This window comes from Schistocerca americana, chromosome 5, assembly GCF_021461395.2.
Source record: "Schistocerca americana isolate TAMUIC-IGC-003095 chromosome 5, iqSchAmer2.1, whole genome shotgun sequence".
Classification (NCBI taxonomy): Eukaryota; Metazoa; Arthropoda; class Insecta; order Orthoptera; family Acrididae; genus Schistocerca; species Schistocerca americana.
Window position 1 is genome coordinate 524,657,388 of NC_060123.1, and position 17,068 is coordinate 524,674,455.

The 17,068-nt window shown below is 41.6% G+C and overlaps 1 protein-coding gene across 1 annotated transcript in view; it reads right to left on the reverse strand.

Moving 5' to 3' along the window:
- LOC124616483 (irregular chiasm C-roughest protein) overlaps positions 1-17,068 on the reverse strand; it is a 337,995-nt gene that overhangs the window by 24,318 nt on the left and 296,609 nt on the right. Inside the window, exons 9-10 of the mRNA XM_047144794.1 lie at positions 9,248-9,423; positions 3,528-3,660 (exon numbers count right to left, since the gene is read on the reverse strand). Coding sequence (XP_047000750.1) covers positions 3,528-3,660; positions 9,248-9,423 — 309 coding nt within the window. The remainder of the gene's footprint in view (positions 1-3,527; positions 3,661-9,247; positions 9,424-17,068) is intronic.

A 17,068-nucleotide genomic window follows, 5' to 3' on the forward strand; every position in this document is an offset into this window, starting at 1 on the left:
CTTTGAGAGTATCCAGATACTTTTGATCACACAGTGTAGAATATGTACCGGAGCAAAAAGGTGACTGAAGGAAACATACAACATGCGCTCTCTTCTGACAATTTTACACTCTCGTTGCATTTGTCATATCACGTGTAACTTAGATTTTGAAATTCCCTTATATAAGTGCTGCAAGGAAGAATATTCCTGATTTTTATGCAAGCTTGGACGAATGTCAATACAGACACAATGACATATGATTATTTAATATTCTAATCACCGACGAAACAAATCGTTACAACAATAAACTCGTTGAGGAGAAGCAGCCACTACATTTTCTCCAAACAGAGGTTTTGAATATAACTTATTTACAGAATGTTTTCAAAACTGTTGTATTAGGTTATAACATTCGCTCATTTTCTTATGCGTTGGAGGCAAACAGTACAGTTTCATCAGCAAAACGAGAGTGGTTCAGATATGTTCCATTAATACGTTTTCTTTCTCCCTGTTTTAGGGATAGTGAAACTTCAACTGATGAGAGCGGTTTCTAACCCCCTTTTAACCTAAAGTTTTGCTGTATTGACGGAGGCAAATCAATACTTTGATATAAAATAGTTGAGGCCTTCGTGGCCACTTGTTGACGTGTTGGCTGTTGGACTTTGTCTAGTGTTCTTTGCCACCAGCAGAGAAGGCGAATCTTTCACAGTACCATCCGCTCGAGCTGGTGGAACGTCATAAAAATCATTAAACAAACGGCTGAATATCTGGAGGCAAAAACCAACAGGCAACACCATTGACAAATAAAAGGGTTGTTTGGTAAATAATGTTCCACAGATTTTTTTCTCACGTCATATTTTTTCTTAAGAGATAGAATTTGGAGACGATACCAATAAAAATTCGATTTACAAGTATTACTTTTGTGCAGGGTCTCCATAACGTTCTGTGGTCTTACGCCAGATCTGTGTACAGGATGTATTACCTGTTGGTGGAAGCTGCTGTCCTGGGACCGTAGCACGGCATACGTTTCTCTCTCATCATCATTAAACGTTGTCCCGTGTAGAGATCTCTTAAATCATGCAAACAAATGGAAGTCCGAGAAAATCAGGTTTAGTCTATAGGGGGTATGAGGCAATGATGTCCATTCTGATTTGGCAAAGTGTTCCCTGGATTTAGTGCGTCAGGGCTAGTCTATAGATTGGATGAGGCAATGATGTAAATCCAGATCTGGCAAAGTGTTTTCCTGGGTTGAGGGACGTGTGTGATAGTGCATGGCGGTAGTGGGACAAGATTCCTTTCGGGTTCTTGTCTGACCTAGGAAGCGGAAAATGGTTGTTGAGTTTATTCAGAGTCTTCACATACGCCTGAAATTTTTGATTGGTCATTTTGCAAGTATATCCTCGAGTATTTCACTATCTCAGAAGAATGCCATCATGATATCCGCAGGTGACGACCGCGGCCTTAAACTTCTCGTATTCAGTGATTGGTGGTTGTGCTACTCCAGGTAACTGCAGTGACTGCGTGGTATATTGTGAGCATTTGTGCAACCTATCTTGAGCACACATTTGAATATCCAAGAGTTTCAATCATTGCACAAACACACACACACACACACACACACACACACACACACACACACACACACACACAATACTCACTGTCGGTTGTCGACTTGCGATGTGCCGGTCTCCATGAATACTTCCACGAGGTTCACTACTTCGGAAGCGCTGCCTGTGACACTCCTTTCCGAACGTGAGCTGTCGTGGAACTTAATTACTGCACTTTCTGACGCTCCGACTCTATTTACCCTTCGTAAAACTGCATTATTGTCGTACATACCATTCGCACACGTATAGAAGGAAATCAAATGAACGCCTTAAAATGGCTCTGAGCACTATGGGACTTAACAGCTGTGGTCATCAGTCCCCTAGAACTTAGAACTACTTAAACCTAACTAACCTAAGGACATCACACACATCCATGCCCGAGGCAGGATTCGAACCTGCGACCGTAGCGGTCGTGCGGTTCCAGACTGTAGCGACTTTAACCGCTCGGCCACTCCGGCCGGCCCCAAAATTTCATCTGGCGAGTATATCTGGCAGATAAAGGACGTTAAAGAGTGGCAATTTGGCAACACCGTAACAACACGTATAGTAAGTACATCTAAGAGGAATCTGGAATCCTGCTCCACTGTTGGCGTAGTGGATAGAGTTCTGGTTTACCATGCAGGAATATACACCGCTTCTTATGTCAAATATGGCCTAAATTCATAACATTTTGTTACGATAAACGCAACAAATACGTGGTTTGGGCAAATGAGAAATAGAGAGTTGAAATAATTAATTGGACCATTATAATAACACACACAAATAGTAACTGAGTTTGGGCATTGTTTGCAAAGCACGTTGCTAGTCTAACGGTAACGTGAGACCCTAAGGAAATGTAATGGATCTGAACGAGACAAGAATAATAGTTGGTACTAATCTATGTGATCATTAGAGGAGGGTACAAAGAAAATAGGTTTCACTTCCAGTAGGGGAAGTGATGCGAATACATTCGAGCCCATGACGTGGAAAGGTCATCTTTCAAAGTTGACCAAAGTTCCATCTCTGCGATTGTCGTTTGTATATGCAAATTTAAGAACCTTCAACATCACAGCGCGTCAGCAATCGTTGGTTAATATACTAAAAAACTAAAAACCCGCCTCGATTGCGAAAAAAGTACCTGGTGATGTTAACCCAGGTTTCGGCGTAGAAAACTACACCTTCTTCAGAACAACAATAAAACCGACAAGCGCCTAAGAAGACCTTTGTCAATGATTCTTTTTCGTTTATAAATGTATAGTTATGGTGTCTTTAATCATTGACAAAGGTCTTCTTAGGTACTTGTGGGTTATATTGTTGTTCTGAAGAAGGTGTAGTCATCTACGCCGAAACCTGGGTTAACACTTTACACTAGGTGCTTTTTCGCAATCGAGGCGGGTTTTTAGTTTTTTAATATTTAGTACACCCAAATGTTTTCCAGAGGACCCACAGCAATCGCTGTTGGCGATTAAGGTGTCAGATACCGTACCATTTGGACTACATTTACCAAATAAAAAACAGCTGCTTGAACACAGGATCGAATCCTTGACCTCCTGCATGCTAACCGAAAACTGTATCCACTGCAACAACGCTACTGCGCAAGTACAATAGGTTGACAGAACTAGTTACTATACATGTGGTTACAGTGTTGCTAGATTGCCACTCTTTAACGTCCTTTTTCTGCCGTATGTACTCGCCGGACGAAATTTTGTGGTAGACAATTTTTTATCACTGGCATGTGAGGAGTCACGCAGCGAAGCCCGAGTGCGCGAATTTCACTTCACCCTGTATATTTGGAGGTACTACCCAGCCTAAAGACGTACGACTTATAACAAATGTAGTTTTTAGTTTGAAAATGACGTAAATACTGATGTCATGCTGTTAATTTGACCGTCCTCAGTCATATCTGCACTTATACCCGTTGCATCCCGTATGTTCTAATGGAGTGGTGTATGTGACGTTACTTACCCCTGACGACCAGGTGGAGCGCGTGGCGGCCCTTGCCGCGATCGTTCTCGGCCGTGAGGTAGTACTGGCGTTGGTCGGCGGGCGACACCTCTCGGACGCGAAGACGCGCCTCGTAGCAGTCTTCTCGCACGTCCTGCAGCACACAGCAACAAGGCGGAAGGTTCAGTCACTCTGCAGCAGAGCTGTGAGGGACGCCAGTAGGTAGGTGGCTTTTGATAATACAAAGGGTAGTTCACAACTACGTCCAGGGTTTTAAGAAGGCGACTGCGCGTAAAGGCAAGTGTAAAGCAAGCAGACACATATCAATGAAGATAATATCTCTCCAAGTTTTCAACTCACATTACAAGTGCTCACTACGGGTACTGTTAGTGACATAGCAAACGTCAATACGGTAAACTCTTGCCACATACGTCACAACGCATCACGGTCGATGTCAATGACGACGTCAATGATCTTGCCTTACTGTTTTCCTAAATTAAGTGGCAAAGAAAAATAATCCGTAAACCTATGATGAGGACATTCCGCAACCGAAAATAACTTTTAGAGAATCACAAATGCGTTTGACAATCTTCTGTGATTGTTCTTCGCCCTAGTTTCTCACGTTATGAAGATTCATCTTCCCAGTCACATGGAACATAGCTTTGTCACTGTAAAGACAAACCAAGTAATGTTCCTCCCGTAGCCACAGCAAGCCTTTGCAAAAGTAAAATGGAAATTTGTGGTATGGTCTTAAGGGACCAAACTGCTAAGGCCATCGGTCCCTAAGCCTAGACACTGTTTAATCTAACTTAAACTAACTTACGCTATGGACAACACACACACCCATACTCGAGGGAGGACTCGAACCTCCTACGGGGAGAGCCGCACGGCACGCTTAAGACCACGCGGCTACCTTGCGCGGTCTTTGCGAAAGTCAGAATGAAACTGCAACAAGTGCAGACAGTTTGGTTTCACAACAAAACATTTCCGCACAATTCTAAGAATTTTTAGCATACTGCAGCCCCGTCAGCAACTGTGATAGACTAATATTTTGAACAATCATCCTCAGTTGCACAAATTTTCTGGTCTTTACCAGGTTTCGGCTACATTAATCTAGCCTTCTTCAGAAGCATAAAATTACTATAACATGCCAGAGTAAGGCACAGTCCGCATTAACATGAAAACCTATAGTACCGTGGTACCATGTCGAATTAATACTACTTAGGTGAAGGACAACCCCGGCATCTCTTCACCACGCGGTCGGTTGGCAGAGGCAACTACATTAGCACTGACCGTTACACGCGGAACTGCACTGAGCACATAGCAACTTGTGTGCGTGCGCTTACGGAGAGTCAAGGCTGTATATCATTGGTTGTCTGTATATCATGTATTGGGAGCTGATAACAGTAATTGTAAGCAAAGTAAGCTTTATGTGATGAAGTCCATATGTGTATTAACTATAACTAAATAATATTATATGGTAGGAAGTTTACTTGGTTGGGTATATAAAGTTCAAGGACAAACTTTACGACTTTAAGCACATATGGTCATCGTGTAAAGTATCCCCACCGAACATGCCTAATAGCGAGCACCTTACTTGGCTCACTTATTTAAAACCTCAGTCATTATCTATAGTTAACTAGTATTGACCGACATAGGACAAGTCTATTAATTAAAGTGTGACGGATGGTACTGCTCTGCTTCAGGACTGCTTGTGTCGCAGTCATATGTTATTCGACACTTTCTTTGAGTTGTCAAGGCTGTACGCCTGGTTGTTTAGGAAGGAGTAGAAGTTTGTGATGTCTGAAGATGGGTGTAACCCAGAAACGCATAACATGTTCTAATAAAAGAGTCAATTGAACATCTCATGACTTTATTGCGATTGTACAGCATTGGTGGCCAATTTATAACAATAAAATGATCGCAGGCTTCAGACGGGATTTTGTATGTTCGTCCAGTATATACTTTTCATTTTCGCTATGTGTTCTTGCCTTTCATAAGACTTCCTAACTCAAATTCTACAGACTGCATCTGAAGATGAAACTAAATTCCTGCAAAATCGGCGATCCTATAAATAAAGGACTTCCAGCTATAGCGCCCTTCTCTTTTAAAAAAAAAAAAAAAAAAAAAAAAAAAAAAAAAAAAAAAAGACTATATTTTGTTTTAATTTAATTGTATTGTAGATTTTCCACACGTCCTTTCCTTGTTTCCGTTTGTGTTAGTTTTATAGCACGCAGTGTGTGGCTTCATGCTACCCGATGAAATTTTATGATTATACTTTATAATCTTTTATTAATATAGACTGTTCACAAGATGTTAAGTTATTATTTTATAAATTATTTCTGTAACATACATTTATATCACAATAAAAAAGTCCCAATCCATTGACTCACGCTGCTCCTATAGGCCACTGTCCTAGCTCATACTGTAGCTGCAGGTACCCATTAGTAATAGTTTACGTTTTCCCATAAAGTGATGTTTAAGCTACATAGTACTATATTGCCACGTTTATATAATATGTGGTCAGTTACTTACATGCACTTCTTATTGTAATGCAAGACTTATGGACGCAGTAAGTTATCTACCTTCGAACAGGTTTGGAAATTTGTTAAGCCTTTATTGCTATGTACAGTAACGCCCACTGTATTTCGTTCCTCAGCATGGTTTGATAATGGACAAGCCTTCAGAAAGTAGTCATCTATTAATAAATAACACTTTCTTAAGAAGTTAATGGCTTTTTTACCCAAGTCTCAGAATCTTATGCTTCCTATAAAGAAGATAATTAACCCACTTTATGTTGTGAAACTACACACATAAAAAGAAAATGTTTTGAATTTGCCCGGATCCCAGAACTCTTCAAGATAGACGTTGACTGTGGATATTGTATCACAGACACAGTCCCTTTAACTGATCAGAGATGTCACCAACCCGCCCAAAGATGTAAACAACCACGCAGGCGCAGCGCCTGGTAGACGGAGGGGGTCCAACAGCCGATCAGTTCCAGTCGTTCCTCCATGAATGAGGTAGACAGCTCATGTTGTCTGTAGTTCAACCATGCCTACACGGTCAATACCGCGGTTCGATCGTGTCCGCATTGTTACTTTGTGCCAGGAAGTGTCCAGGCGTCTCGGGGTAATCCAAAGCGATATTGTTCGCACATGGAGGAGATACAGAGAGACAGGAACTGTCGATGTCATCCCTCGCTCAGCTCGACAAAGGGCTACTACTGCAGTGAATGACCGCTTCCTACGAATTACAACTTGGAGGAATCCTGACAGTAACGTCACCACGTTGAATAATACTTTTCGTGCAGCCACAGGACGTCGTGTTACGACTCAAACTGTGCACAATAGGCTGCATGATGCGCAACTTCACTACCGACGTCCACGTCGAGGTCCGTCTTTGCAACCACGACACCATGCAGCGCGGTACAGATGGGCCCAACGAGATGCCGAATGGACCACTCAGGACTGACATCACGTTCTCTTCTTCCGCTGAGTGTCGCGTATGTCTCCAACCAGGCAATCGTCAGAAACGTGTTTGGAGGAAACTTGGTCATGCTGAACGCCTTAGACACACTGTCCTGCGAGTGGAGCAAGGCAGAGGTTCCTTGCTGTTTTGGGGTGGTGTTATGTGCGGCCGACATACGCCACTTTTTGGTCATGGAAGATGCCGTAATGGCTGTACGATAAGTGAATGCCATCCTCCGACCGACAGTGCAACCATATCGGCAGCATATTGGTGAGGCATTAGCCTTCATGGCATTTCAATTCGCGCCTCCCATCATGCACGTCTTGTGAATGACTTCCTTCAGGATAAAGACATCGCGCGACTAGAGTGGCCACCATGTCCTACAGACACGAACCCTATCGAACATGCCTGGGATAGATTGAAAAGGGCTTTTTATGGACGACGTGACCCACCATCCACACATGGATCTACGACGAATCGCCGTCGAGGAGTGGAACAGTCTGGACCAACAGTGCCTTCATGAACTTGTGGATAGTATGCCACGACGAATACAGGCATGCATCAATCCAAGAGGATGTGCTACTGGGTATCAGAGGTACCGGCGTGTACCGCAATCTGGACCACCACCTCTGAAGATCTCGCTGTATGGTGGCACAACAAGCAATGTGCGGTTTTCATGATCAGTAAAAACGGCGGAATAGATGTTTTATGTTGGCCTCTATTCCAATTTTGTGTGCAGATTCCAGATCTCTCGGAAACGAGGTGATGCAAAACTATTTTTGAAGTGGTTTATAATTAATATTTACAGTTATTATTATTGTTAATGCGAATCCACGAAGTTTTGATATATAGGCTATTCTTCTTCCCTGTTGTGTTTTTCGTAATTAGTGTGAAGTTGGAACCAGAATATAAAGAACGTATTCTACAAGTACCACACATACACACACACACACACACACACACACACACACACATACACACACACACACACACACACACAGAAACAATTACGACCTACCCCAACACTTCAAGATCCTAGGTATCATCGTTTTCATTGAGCACATTCTCTACCTTACGGTTCAGAAGCGAGTGACACTGAACTACTGTATGCCACTCGCTTCTGAAGAAGGCCAAATTATTTTGGCTGAAACCTGGGTAAAATTTGGTTTCTATTTGCAACTAAAGCTAATGTGTTACATGTCCATTTATCACAGTTGCTGACAGGGCTGCACAATGCTAAAAATTCAGATAAAACTGTCTCTTCACTTCAGGCATGTCGCAGTAGTAGTGGTAGTCCTGTTAAGTCACGTCTCTCAAGCTTGATCTTATAGTTCGTTAAGCATTTCTGTTTAGACGTTGATATCCTCCTACCTGGGCCATATATTTGGCAAGGCATCTAAAAACTGTGGGGAAATAACAAATTGTGGTCTCCCTCGATGTGACTTGAAGAAAATGGTGTCCTCCCACGATTCAGTTCATGCAAAACTGTTGAAAACTTCGTCATTGTAAAATTTTTAAAATGTGCATTGTTTCAACGAACATCTACTTGTGTTTTGGCGGTAAGGCCGGTAATGATCTCAAGGATTCTAGAATCATCGATGTTAGTTCTACAAATGGTTCAAACGGCTCTGAGCAGTATGGGACTTAACATCTGAGGTAATCTGTCCCTAGATCGTAGAACTACTTAAACCTAACTAACCTAAGGACATCACACTCATCCATGCCCGAGGCAGGATTCGAACGTGCGACCGTAGCGGTCGCGCCGTTTCAGACTGAAGCGACTAGAGCCGGTCGGCCACCGCGGCCGTCTCAGTTTTACAGACTGGAATGTTGAAACCATGGACCATGAGGTTACGCTGGGCCATTCCTCTAAGACCTTCCAGATTTATGAAAAAATGGGTGTCAGTGAAGCTGTAGAGCATTCCCACAGAAATTAAATATTGTGTTTTTGGCCTGTATGGAAGTGAATATCAGAGAAATAGGAGAAGTAGCTTTCCGCAAATGTTCACATGTACAGTGTAAGGGTACAGAACTGATAAAGCTGTTTCACTCCATGATCAACAGATGTTAGGAGCATGCGTACTTGCTACAGTCTGAAAACTGACAACGGTGGCCTCAGAACCTTACCTTTCTCAGCGTCTCAAATGTGTTCCTAAGCTGTTAAATTTTATCGTTGCTGGTTTACCTTCAGAAGTTTGGTGCCAAGCAAAATGTAGTGAAAGTACGGGATCGTCCCATCATTGTTAGTGGTGAAGAGATGGACTACTTACGTCGGCGAGAGGGTCGGCCTCGTAGCGGCCCAGTGAGGTGCCCTCCCTGAGCTGCTGGCTGCCCCACTCCCAGGAGACGCGGTCTGGCCGTGGGTCTCCGCACACCACCAGCGTCAGCAGAGCGTCCTCGCCGCGGGACACCACCACCTCGTCACCGCCCAGCACCTGCGGCGCTCCTGCGCACGCAACAAAAGACAACTCAGTCTCTCACTGCATTTCTAGCGTGCCCTTCTCCGACAGGGAACAAACCAATTTACCATGCTCTCATTCAGCCAGTGAAGTGAGCTGCAGCACTGAGAGTTTCCCATATATATAACTATACAGTGTGGCCCCATCTCAACATCAGAGACAAGGGAATAAACAATCTTCAGTTTATACTGTCATTACATGTCATGAGCAAAACAAGGTGGCACAGGATGGTGACTTGCAAGTATCAAGAGAGGTCAGTTTGCTATTATCGAGCATGAATGAGACCTTGTAAGGACATCGAATATACAGTCAATGAAGACTTGAGGTGCAGCAGGAGGCACAAACTCGCACTGCTATAGCGAAAGAGGCATTCAATAGAAGTAGGTGATTATTATGTGATAAATAAACAAACGCATTAAAGTATCAGGTTTAACTCACCTTTCCCAGTCTCAAACATGTATGCAGACTGAAGTCGTGAATGAAAATTCGTACAAGGGGTGGGACTGGAAACGAGGCAGATGTTCTAACCACTACGCAACCCTAGCACAGTGGCTTTACACGAACTACACTTCTCCATCCAAATTCCCATTACGCCTCAGCCCTCATGGTTTTTCCCCTAAGCTCGAACAGCACGGCAAACGCTCTCGAATTATACAGGAATAGCAGTTCAAAAGATTGCACACAAATTGCACTATCCCATCCTGCACTCAACAAAAGGAGAACTGTCTTGCATGCAGCAATTTTGGAACCGGTTTGGAATAATATGGCGTTCCATCCTCGTGAGAGATGTTACACATAGGTCAGTCAGTCACATTAATCATAAATGACCACTTTCACTGATCAGTGTAATGGACTATTACGTTAATGTGTATCTGTGTCACAACTGGTGGCAGATGCGCAAGAGTGAATTCGGCAGTTTACCGACATGATTCGTTAGTCGTAGCAAGGCGTATAAGGTACAGCGTCACCACTTAAAAGTATTTGCACCAATGCTGAACATGAAATGTAGTGCATGACTATTACTTACTTCGGTCAGATGAAACAGAATGCAAGAGACTGCTCCCTATGCGTCAAAAATAACCATCCACTCATCGTGTGAGAGCACAGATAGAGCACGGAATTACCAACTACAAATTATAAAATATTGAAAATATTTCTATCAAATTCAGGATCACTGACACCATTGCTCATAACATCTCTCTCTGGTAAAATGAAAGGCGAATACCTTTGTTGTGAGAACATCTTTAGGATATTCAGCAAAACAATACCTGTTGTAAAATATATACATACTATTAGATTTATATTTGTACTGATTGGAACGAAGTTTTTCGCGACGGCACTTATATGTAAAACATTCTCGGTATTCTTGCCGCGTTAGTTCTGGATGAAATCTCGAGCTTTCGACGATTATGTCTATCGTTATCGTCATCAGCTGACGATGAAGATGGAGGTAATCGTCGAAAGCTCGAGATTTATTCCGAACTGACGCGGCAAGAATTACGAGAATGTTTTACATATTTGTACTGATGCTAGCTCGCTGTATATCAATATACCATCGAATGCGACCTGATGATGTAATATATGTAGAAAGAGGTAGCCGATCAATGTATTGGCTCCAGGTGGACCAGCAATATATTTTACAGGCACGAAAGAAGGGACTTCAAATTCTTAGATGTACTGGAGACATGATTTCGGTGTACGATGAAATAATGCGAGTCTTCGTAAGACTTTGTCTAGAGACATGAGTTATAGGACACGAAATTATCTTTTCTTCCAATGACTGGGCTGACTCTTTTTGTATCTGAAAGAGATGAAATTTTACCTGTCTTGTTAGCTGTGATTTGTACAAAGTTACCCCTCCAGATTCTTCGCACTGGAGAAAATTATAAGGGGCAGGAGTCCATCATATAATAAACGACACTGAATATTTTCTGAATCTATTTGGCCACAATAATAATGTGCCGAAGAACTGACGTTCGTCTTTAGTGTCAAGATGGCTTGTTGCCTCAGAAAATTTGCCATTTAAACTAACGATCGGCATAGTATTATATGAATTTAGAAAATGATTGACGTTCGTCGTTCGACCCATGAAATGCTTTATTGCACTGTAGCGCAACACGGTACAATTATCTGTAGTTGCGTCTTATTTCAATCAAATGTCACTAACAAGAAGATTTCTCAGCGTACAACTTTCAGTTTTGTATTTTTATAACTTTATGGTACAGAGTAAACCGATTAATACCAATATATGGCTGACTAGTAAAATTCATAGTAAAATGAAGTTGTCATTATACTTCTGGAATTTCGTTTGGTTCTGTTCTGCTACGTAATCTTGCTGCTAGATAGATACAGGTTCGAAGTCCATAGTCTTCAATATCAGAAAATTATAGTTTAAATGAAATCTGGCTAGGAGAGTAAATGGTAATAAGATTTTTCTTACATGTCTGGACTGCGAGGTTGTGGAGTCTAATATCAGTCCTTCAAAGCATTTAAATACAGTTCTCAAAACTTCTCAATAAAATCGACTTTTAAGTTTTATGACCAACGTTAATATCCCACAGCAAGTCTGTTTGCTTCGACGTGCTCTGTGGCTCTGAGGTAGAATACTCACCTGTTCTGTGGGTGGTCCTGTTTCATTACCCGGCTACATAGGAGCTTATTCTACGAGCAATCCCATCAAAATGAAAGCACATAAAGACAAAAAATTGTAATCTTTTTTAATTAAACACTTTATTAAGAACCTTCTAAAAAGATCGGCGGTTAAGAAATTTTATTTGCGATGAAAACTGGTTGGGTGTGAAAATTAATTGGAGATGATACATGTATTTTACAAAAAAATGACAAATATGTATGTCTTAATAACTAAATATATGATGAATTTTTATTTAAATGACTTAGTTATTCTAACTGAGCAGAAAAAAGAACGGAGAAAAGACAATAGCAGAAATAAGACTCGAACCAGCAATTAGCAGTCTCGAGCGCTAGCGACTTTTTCTCCATTTTTATGTATTTTACGCTTCTCGGAAATGTTCGTAGAACATGTAATTTCGTTTAAAAATTTTCGTCGTCCCGGATTCCAATCATCCGGCGACAACTTTACCACAGAGCTCCCTCTCGAGAAATTGACCTTACTATAGGTTACTAAATTTGCTCGGGAAACTTCAAACTCGATTCTCTTGAGGATTTTTGGGAGTTGGATAACATTCATCATAGCAGTGGTGGGTGGCTGTTTGAGTTCGGAATATAACGTACTATTATTAATACAAAAACTTACAACAACCCGACTGCCATATGTTCTTCTTGTCAAATGTTCAAATGTGTGTGAAATCCTAAGGGACCAAACTGCTGAGTTCATCGGTCCCTAGACTTATACACTACTTAAACTAACTTAAACGAACTTATGCTGAAAGCAACATACACACCCATGCCCGAGGGACAACTCGAACCTCCGGCGGGAGGGGCCGCGGAATCCGTGGCACGGCGCCTCTAACCGGGCGGCCACTCCGCGCGGCGTTCTCCTTGCCAGTAGTAGTTTCTGTTGCCTTTTCAATTTTATCCGTTATTTTTCTCACTGACCCTTTCATTACTTCTTAGATTGCATTGCAGAAAATCTCACAATACGTTCCACCTGATGAATAGTGACCACTACTAGCACTGCCATTCACAAATGGAGTAAGTATCGCAAGAGCCGAGAACTTTAGTACGGGATGAACGGAGATTTAAGGAATACCAGTTTTCGTAAAATTAAAGGCAGATTAAGTTTTCATGTAGAAACACAATTTGCCATGAAAAAGGCACTGATTTTATTTGGTAGAGAGTGTTTTCAGTTATCCGCTCTTTGTTTACAATTTCTAGTATACTTTTTAAGAGGTAAAGCCTACTCGACAATTCATCGTTAGGTGCACGTATAACAGGAATAATTTCCATACGTTTTTAAACTGAGTGATACAATAACTATTGGACAGCATTTGCTACTTATTTTTTGTAATACATTTAATCAACCAATGCATGCTTGGGTAATATAGCACCACCATGGCTGGATGCGTAATATAATAGTACTGTATTATGTGTTTATTTTTATTATATTCACACCTTTCCAAATATAGTAAAATATGTAGAAACACAAACAGGGAAAAGTATCAGTCCACAATTTAGACGCCTGTGCCGTATAAAAGATTAAAGGAAAGGAATGGAGGATCAGTGAACAGGGAAAGTCGGTAAAGAAAGCAAATTTTGATAATTATAAGAGGAAAGGTAAGTTTTCATCATCTCAATAAGAAGTTGACATGACGAACTTATGTGACGACAATAAGTAGATAATATGGATGTTAATCTGAAACGAAATGCTTGTTAATGTGTCGACGAATTTTGAAAAATACGGAGAAGTACTGGAGCCATTCGCAACGAGGTGGATGGAACAGGCCACATAATTATTTGTGTGACTTCTTTTACATCGAAATTGGATTTTTGACGTTTTGATTAAATATGTTACACACTTGACTTAATACTTTTTTGTATGTTTTATATACGTGATAAGTCTAATTTTAATCGCTTATAAAAATAAAACAAATTAAATACTAAAAGGAAGTATCCAAATCAGAAAATTAAACATACTGCACTGGTAATATTTCTTATCGCAAACTATTGTCGCATTTGTTTTTACAGCAGTTAGCATTATCGTTCATAATTATCCCATTTTCTGATATATTAAAGGGACTAAAAGAGACAGTAGCAAAAAAGCATCTTACATAACTAATCTGACATACACATGTGATAAATATATGTACGTGTAAACGATATCCGTTGCAAGTGGAGAGCAAGCCATCAGCTGCATGCGTTGCTCTCGGCCTCCTTACATGACTAACGTATGAACATTCAAAGGCAGAAGATATAATGAACTATGGCCGAGCACGCTGTGAGTGTTCTTCAACCAAGAAAAATAACGCCCTCTCTTAGAGTAATCGCAAAAGAAGCACACCAATATGGAAGAGGGACGAAAATAAGTTCGGGGTGCGATCTGCGAGATATTTAAATTTTATATATTGACCATAATTATTTTTGTATTTTTGTAACTGTGCTGACTGAAAATCCCGCCCACACTCCTTTATAATTCCATTTCTGAAAATGATCTAAATTTGAACTAAACCGTTAGTCGTTGTAAACACAGAAGCGACAGTAGACTTAATTGCCAAAGCCCACACTCATTTATAATTCCAGGTCTGAAGACGATCTAAATTTGAACTAAAGCGTTAATGTTTGTAAACACGAAATCGACAATAGACCTACATACCAAACATTAGTATAATAGTTGCCTTGCATACATACAGTGATTGTACAAAAATATGGAAGCACCAAAGATACAACAGATTACGAAGCCTAATATTTGTAGGAAACTTGGCGTTCAAGATAGCTTACAGTCGTCTCAGAATTCATACGTATATGTATTGTATAGTTTTCAAGGGAATTTTATACCACCCTCCCTGCAAAATAGTGGGAAGTTCAGGTAACGACGAAGGAGGCCGATAACAATGAAGCACCCTTCTCCCCAATAATACTGAGATCTGTTGACTATGGTGGCCAGGGCAGGCGACAGTTTGTGATCACGAAACAAGTCCTGGACAAATTGAGCGGTGTGAACCGTAGCCCTGTCGTCGTGGAACGCAATATCACTAGATCATTAGCAACACTGAACCTTGGGATCAACCTGATCAGCCAAAATAGTCACATATACCTCGGAAATAATGCCATCTTGTAGAATGCCGTGGCGCTTATGGGATAGGACGATATAGCTGCACAAATAATCACCCACCCTCGCCGTGTTTCACTCTTGGAACGTAAATTCGTCCAGAAGTTGGAAACAGTGTGAAACAAGGCTTATCAGAGCCGTTCATCTTCCGCAGAGTCGGTTTTGAAGATTTGTCACCGCGTTTTCACGTTACGAATATTTCCCTCACTGATGAGTGGACCTCTAATTCGAATTTTCTCTGGATTTAGCTGTTTATGATGGTCACGTAGTGTTGTTTAAGTGCTGGCAGGGTTAGCGAGTGCGACATTCAGTTCTGCAGCGACCCTTACAGCTGTCGTGGTCTGAATGTTCCGTCACAACGTACTTCAACGACTGTCCCTGACGGTGACTCGACCCACGCATTCGTCTTCGTTGTGACTTAATTGGATGATGTTTTAAGGCTTTGCCTGTATGCGGTATCAGTCTCCGACACAATGCGTCTTGAAACACCAAATAGTTCGGCTGCCTTGGTCACGGAAGCACCCACAACGCAAGCACCAAGCAATTTCCATCATTCAAATTCACTTACTCCCGATATAATGGCCTCCCGTCTACTAGAACACTGTTCTGACCATGCCCGACACTTGTAACGCATTGAGGATATTGTACAGATCGCGTCCGTGCTCAAATACAACCGAACAGCTCACAGGCTAGGGTTGCATCTACATTTATTTTCAACCATTCACTTCTTGTGGTGTTTCCATATTTTTATCCAGCGCCTACGTCCTGTATCTCAATATGACATAATGTCAAACATTTATGAGAGCGTTGTTTTGTTCGGCTTGATGCATCATTTTCTCGCGACATATTCGGGTTATATAAAAGACATATTATCGAAGTACTGCATTATGAACACATGTAAGAAAAATGAGGAATAAATTCGTGATTTTAAGAACAGAGTCTTTTGATTAGTAATAAAATTCTCCTACGTGCGGCAGATTCGCCCATTCTCCCCTATATCTGGCGTTCACTTGACGAGCAGCAGTACACTGAGGTGAAAAAAGTCGTGGGATAACTAATAATATCTTGTCGGACCTTCATTTTCCCGACATAGTGCAGCAGTTCGATCTTGGCATGGATTCAACAAGTCGGTGTAACTTGCATGCAGAAATACTGAGCCATGACGTTCCGACAGGCGGCCGCAATTGCCAAAGTGCTGCTGCTGCAGGATGTTGAGCACGTCCTGATCTTTCGATCATGTCCGATAAATTATCAATGGGATTCGTGTCGGTCTATGTGGTTGGCTAAATCATTCGCTGGAACTTTCTAGAATGTTCTTCAAACCAGTGACAAACAATAGTCGCCCGCTGACACCACATCGTTGTTTGGGAACACTAACTAATGGCAGCAACGGCCTCCAAGTAGGCGAACATAAGCATTTCCAGTCAGTGATCTGTTCAGTTGGATCAGAGGACCCAGCTAAGTGTGTGTAAACGCAGCCCACACCGTTATGGAGGACCTGCGTCCGTGGCTTCGTAAGATCTGCGATGCACTCCAATCTTACCATCAATTCTTACCAACTGAAATCTGAACTCATCCGACCAGATCACGGTTTACCAGTAGTCTATGATCCAACTGATATGGTCACGAGCCCAGTGGAAGCGCTACAGGTGATGTCGTGCTTTTAACAAAGGCAATCTGCTGCCATAGTACATTAACACCATTTCGCCACACCGTCCTAACGGACTCGTTCATCGTACGGCGCTCATTGATTTCTGCGGTTATTTCTCGCATTATTGCTTGTCTGTTACAACTGTCAATTCTACGCTCTCGGTCCTTAAGGGGAGACGGTGGCAGAAATTGTGAAAAATTTACAAATTATTTTTATTTGCTTACTTGATACTAAA